At 50.7% G+C, this 6,000-nt stretch overlaps 1 protein-coding gene across 3 annotated transcripts in view; it reads right to left on the reverse strand.

The window, feature by feature from the left end:
• KIF13A (kinesin family member 13A) overlaps positions 1-3,811 on the reverse strand; it is a 194,890-nt gene extending 191,079 nt beyond the window's left edge. For all 3 annotated transcript variants that reach the window (XM_018038721.1, XM_018038723.1, XM_018038722.1), the window contains exons 1-2: positions 3,633-3,811; positions 3,250-3,340 (exon numbers count right to left, since the gene is read on the reverse strand). In XM_018038721.1, the coding sequence (XP_017894210.1) occupies positions 3,250-3,340; positions 3,633-3,687 (146 nt within the window). In that variant the 5' untranslated portion in view covers positions 3,688-3,811. The remainder of the gene's footprint in view (positions 1-3,249; positions 3,341-3,632) is intronic.

The following is a 6,000-nucleotide window of genomic DNA, read 5'->3' on the forward strand; positions in this document are numbered from 1 at the left end:
ACGCACGCACACACAATCAGCCAGAAGTAATCTGTGGCAGGTATGCTTTCAGTTTCTTTGACAAAGGACTTTCTACCGATCTTGAAAAAGTGAACCTGCACTCTTAGCAACCCCCATGGCCAGCACAAATGCCACCTGTCTTTACAAGATGCCAAGACCCCGGGTCACGCCCACAGCCCCTCCTCAGCGTTCCCATCACAGTGTAAACCATCACCATGCAGACATTTGCTGAAGGTCTGCTATGTGCCAGGTGCTGTTTGGAGGTATGGAAGACAAAAGTCAGTAGGACAAGGTTCCTGCCTTCCCAGAGCTCACAACCAAAAGGAGGAAAGGAAGAGGAAACAGGCAATTTTCAAGTGATATGGTAAACATAATGGCAAAAGTATAATCTAAATAATCTACCACACTATATTTTAACTATTTTTACTTCTCTCTTCTCGCATCTCTCAAAGGTGTAAGCCTCTGGCATAGGTTCTGGGTCCACAGTGGTCTTTGGATCCCCTGTGCTGAGCATGGTACCTGCATGATCTGAACTTCATAATGAACTTCATACATGTCTCCTGCATTGTAATGCAATGGTATGTTAAGAAACCCATTCATATAACTCTTAATGTTTCAGAATGGTTTATTAACTATCAACTATTAATCTAGACTTCTGTGGTACATTATAATCTTAGAATTTTAGGACCAAAACAAATATCTTTAACCTCAGAAGCCCTGTGACTCTTTTAGACCGTAACATGTAGCCTTGGCTTCGATTCCATAAAGGGGGAAATTATGAAAGCTAAGCCTGTTTCTTTTCCTGGAAACCAATGTACTCTTGCTTGTTTTTACTAGTAGGACTGAAAACTTGGACCTAGTAACTTAAAATTCCAACCACCATTAATACATTAGTAATTTCCTGCAATATTTGGAAAAACAGCTATTTCAATGATAAGGTTTACCAAGATTCATTTAAAAACTTCTTACACTTCAAGCCTTGGACTTCTAGGTAAGAAAAACACTAGTCTCACCTAGCTCTGAGCTTGAGTCCAAAACAAATGAAAAAGAAATGAATTGCAAACATAACATGAAGCATTGTTGCAACTAATCAACCTAGAACCCAAGGGAGAAACTGTTTCTATTTTTAAATGTGCTGTTGCTTTAAGGGAAAATCCACTGGAGAAAGATGAAACCAAGCTGCATAATGAAAATCAAAATGCATTTGATGTCTCCATCCTTGCAAAGACAGTAATCCTAACGTGCAAGCAGTACTGCTGGGTTGAACCCTCCCAGTTTGTCTATAAACTGAATGACACGTACCTAGGCAAAACCCGCAGAAAGAGCCCATCCACCATTCAAATAATTCTGTCAGGAGGTCAGAACATGTTTCAGCCCTATTCTTATAGCTCTGGATAACGGGCTATTCCAAGAAGCAAGCATATGGAGAAATCCCCAAATCACACTACAAATCGTTACTTAAAAGATCCTGATTAGTAATGACAGTGGTGGCCCTAAAAATGATCAACTGGTTATTTAGCCTTTCCAGCCAAGTGTCTGCAGTTGTAAAGTCTATCCACATTCCACAAAATTAAATCCCTGCCTGTCCACAATGGACAAAGCTTTATAACATTAAATAGTAGCTAACAGTAACAATCCTTATGGTTAAGAGTGGCAAGAAGCAGGTGCCAAACCAGCAGAAGCCACAGAAACACAGGAGTTGACAATTCTACCTATTTCGTAGATTGCTTTGAAGAATCTGACCCAGCAGAATTTATTTCTTAAACATGAGAAAATATTCAGTTTGGGTGTGGGGGAGATGAGGGAAAGGTACTGGTGATCTAGGCAGCCAATGTAACTTGTAAATATCTTAATTTACTCAATGAGTTTACTTGCTATTAACATGAAATATACAACTATATTGCTATAAATGGATCTAAAATACTATAAATATTTAAAATGTATCTAAAAATATTATCCAAGGATACAACCATTACTGTTAAAAAGCATTTAACACATTTTAAATATAACAGCTATTTACCTTCACCATACCAGTCTGCTATAGGAAGCAGAATGTTTGCACAATAGATAAAAATTTCTAGCCTCAGCACAAAAAGCAAAAAATTCTCAAATTTACCTCCTGATAGTTTCTTCCCCCAAATTTAGTAAACTATGCCTGGACACTGCATGATTACAGAATGAAGGCAGTTGCTTCCTTTAGCAATAAAGTAACAAACCCTACTTCAGAGCTGCTGTTCAGTGAGGGGAAAAAAAAAAAAAAAAAAAGCTCCAAAGAGCAAAAACGTCACTAAATTGTATCACATCAATCAACAGGTAACAGGCGACTTTTGGAAACAAAAACTCACTCCAGAAGAGTTAATTTTTCAAATCTCCCTGGTTTCTCTTTCCTATTTTTCCAAGCTACTGCACCGCTATACTGAATGAATTTCAACCCTTTTCTTCTCAGGGGCTTACCAGAAAAATGCCAAATATTCAAATTATTTTAGGGCATTTTCCCATACTGTTGCGTGGAATAGAGCTGAATTAATAAGGATCCAACAGTTAACACTTTTCAAATGCAAATATGTTGCCATCTAGTAAATGCAGCCCCTCTTAAACATCCCCCCAGTGTCTACACAGCTCCGGGGCACTACTTTTGTCTTCCTGAAAATCAAAATTCGCGCATTACATTCAGACATTATCTCAACCTAGCACCAACAAAATAATAGATCTTAAATGGTGCAGGCCTGAGCCAGCATCGTACAAAACTGTTTTGCTTAACTGCGGTGGGAGTGGAGGGGGTATTCCTCCCACTCCCTATATTACACAAAGTTCCTTAACAAGTGTCTGCCAAATAAAGCCACCAGTGCAGGGGTGGAAAGAACCAGGGGCACCGGGTTCCACGGTGCCGGCCTTGGGAGGTCATTCCTCGCCTCAGGCCTCAGTTTTCTCATCTGTAAAATGTGGCCGTGGGACCATCATCTCGAGAGTCCCAGCAGGCCCTCTCGGGGTGTCTCGCCGCGGGCCGGGGACACAGGACTGGTCCCAGCTCTGGCCCGGGATGTCCTGCCTCTAGATGGGAGGGGACAAGGGAGAGGGGGGCAGAGGGAGGAGAGAGAGGAACTTGGACTTGCAACAGCTTCAGACGGGAGCGTGCGACAAACTTGAAGCCGTCCTCCTAACAATAGGAAAGAGCACTCCCATTTTCCTGGCTCAAACTTGCAGGAGGCGGCGGGGCTGCACCCGCCCGCCGTCGGCACCCGCTTTTACCTTTCTCCCTGTTTGGTGTTAGAAGGAGGAGGGTGCAGGACCGTTTGATTCCCTTCCATCTCCACCACGCACTTGGTGTTGAGTTCCAGTTCTGAAAGCAAAAGGGGAGGAACAGTGTTGCAGAGCCGTGCATCCGCGCCCGCAGCCCGCCTCTGCGCGCCCGCGCGGCGCTCTCCCCCGGGAGGCGGCCCGAGCCGGGAGCCGGCGCACCGGGTGCCCGCGGCCGCGGCGGACGCCGCCTCCTCCCCGGAGCTACCCGGCCCCGGCTCGCCTCCCGCTCCCGCCGCCCCAGCCCGGCGGCCCCGCAGTTTTCCAAAGTTGCCCCCCACCCCCCCGCCCTCAGCCCCGATCGCAAAGCGCAAAGGAGCGGAAAGCTTGCTCACCTCGTCGGTTCAGGGGCCGGACCCGGACGGCAACTTTTACCTTGGTATCCGACATGTTGGCGGCGCCCGCTCGGCCCCCAGGCGGCCCCTTCACGCGCGCCCCCCGAGCGCGGCCGCCGCCGCTCCGCCGTGAGCTCCGCGAGGCAGCGCCGAGGCGCGCGGGCCATCCCGGGGGAGCGCGACGCGGGGCACGGCCGGGCCCGGGGAGGGGCGGGCGCGCGGGCGGGCGGGCGCGCGGGGCGGGGCGCGGCGGCCGCGGCGGCGGCGGGCGGGGAGGAGGCCGCGCCGCCCGGGCCCAGGCGCCGCTCTAGCCGCGCCGGCCCAGCCGAGCGCACAGCGCCGCCGCCCCTCGCGGCCGCCCCGGGCCGGGCCGCGCCGCCATCTTCCCCGCCTCGCGGCGCCGGGAGGCCCGGCCGGCCGGCACCCGGGGAGGGAGCGGGGGCCGGCGGGCGGCGCGCGGGGCTGGGCAGGGGAGAGGGGCGCAGCGATCCGGAGCGGGGCGCTCGCTTTTCCCCCGGGGCCCGGCCTGTCCTCCGCGGCCCCGGCGCCGGCGGGAACCTCACGGGCACCGCCTTGAACTCGAGTCACCTTCTGGGGCCGCTGTCACCGCAGCCCCCGGGAGCCCCTGGGCGTGCCGGGTGGGCAGGCCTTACCCACCGGGTGAAATGCGCCTCCACCGGCCGGCCGCCCCCTCTGCCCGCCCCTCACCGCACCGCGCCCAGCGCGCAGCGGCGTTTTCCGATAGTGAACCGAGGCTGGAAGTCAATCCGTGCCTCCGCCACCAAATGAGCGTGTTTGCAAAGATTACTCTCGCTTCCTTTCCGGCCCTTGCGCTTCTCCGACGGGAGAGATGTCCAGTGTGGGCTGGGAGGGTCATTAACTGTTACATAAGAATTTAAGAGTCATGGATTTTGGTCGCGCGCTTGCCAAAGACCCACCTCGCTGCCAGGGCGGGACTGGGGGGGGGGGATCTGATTTATTCTGTGCGGTTCAACAAGTGCTTCTTGGGCGTGCACTTCTAGGTGCCGGGCCTGTTGAAGCGTTACACAGAGTCTATAATCCCGAGTTGAGATCAGGGGAAATCTTTCCAGGTCGCTTAAATGTAGAAATTCAATCTTTCATAGGGTCATTCGAAGTTGTCTTGGGGGCCAACTGTGTGCAAAGTACTGTGGAGGACACAAAAACGTGAATAGTCTTGCATCCAGTACTGCAGACGCACACTCTGTGGCGGGAAAAATAGCACCGAGTCAGGTGTGACGCTGGATTGTTGGCAGATGCCCTGAGATGTTCAGTTCTGTCTCCAACAGGTGCCAAGTAGGGAGGGGCTTGACTCTCTCCCCACCCGAACCCCTATCCTCTGTCATATCATGAAAGCCTGGAATACCTAAGAAATTTCAACTTTATTCTAAAGGCAAGGGGAAACTGAATGGAGACTTTGGGTTTGGAGCCGGGACCGACTCTAAGACTATCATCAAGATAAGAGGTGATGATGGCTAGAGCAAAGCCAGCGTGGTAAAGACGCAGGAAGCAGGACGTACTGTGGAGATAAGAGTGAAATAACTCAGCAGCACTGGGATGTGAGAATTGAGGGTCTGGGAGGATGCTGGTGCACATGTGAGTGTGTGTGTCGCTCGGTCATGTCTATTTGTGTACCTATGGACTGTAGCCCACACACCAGGCTCCACTATCCATGGGATTCTCCAGGCAAGAATACTGGAGTGGGTTGCCATGCCTTCCTCCAGGGGATCTTGCCAACCCAGCAACTGAACTTGGGTCTCTTGCATTGGTGGCAGATTCTTTATCCTCTGAGCCACCAGGGAAGCCCATGCTGGCTCATAACACACCATAAATAGATAAGAAGTCTTAAGGTGAGAGGGGCATGGTTAATTTGCTATTGCTGGTTAAATAGTTTCCTCTTTTTTTTTTTTTTTTGGTTGGTTGGTTGGTTGGGGTTTTGTTTGTTTGTTTTTTGCCAAGTAGTCCTGTTTTTCCACCGTTCCCAACCCTCTTCAACTTGAAAGTCCCTCACCTCCTCTGAGAAGAGTTTACCAAATGTTTCTTCTTCAAAACAGTTTTAACCCTAACTCATGTGAGACTGGGCTTCCCTGGTGGCTCCATCCACAAGGAGTCCACCTGCAATGCAGGTTCCATCCCTGGGTCGGGAAGATCCCCTGGAGACGGAAATGGCAACCCGCTCCAGTATTCTTGCCTGGAGAATCCCATGGACAGTGGAGCCTAGTGCGCTGTAATGCATAGGGTCACAAAAGAGTTGTCCATGACTTAGCATGTCCCTACAACCCTTCTACAACCCTCCTCCCAAATGGTCATCCCTCTGATTGAGTTTGTTTGCTGGCAGAGTGCTCTCTCA

Source organism: Capra hircus, chromosome 23 (assembly GCF_001704415.2).
Source record: "Capra hircus breed San Clemente chromosome 23, ASM170441v1, whole genome shotgun sequence".
In the NCBI taxonomy this organism is placed as follows: Eukaryota; Metazoa; Chordata; class Mammalia; order Artiodactyla; family Bovidae; genus Capra; species Capra hircus.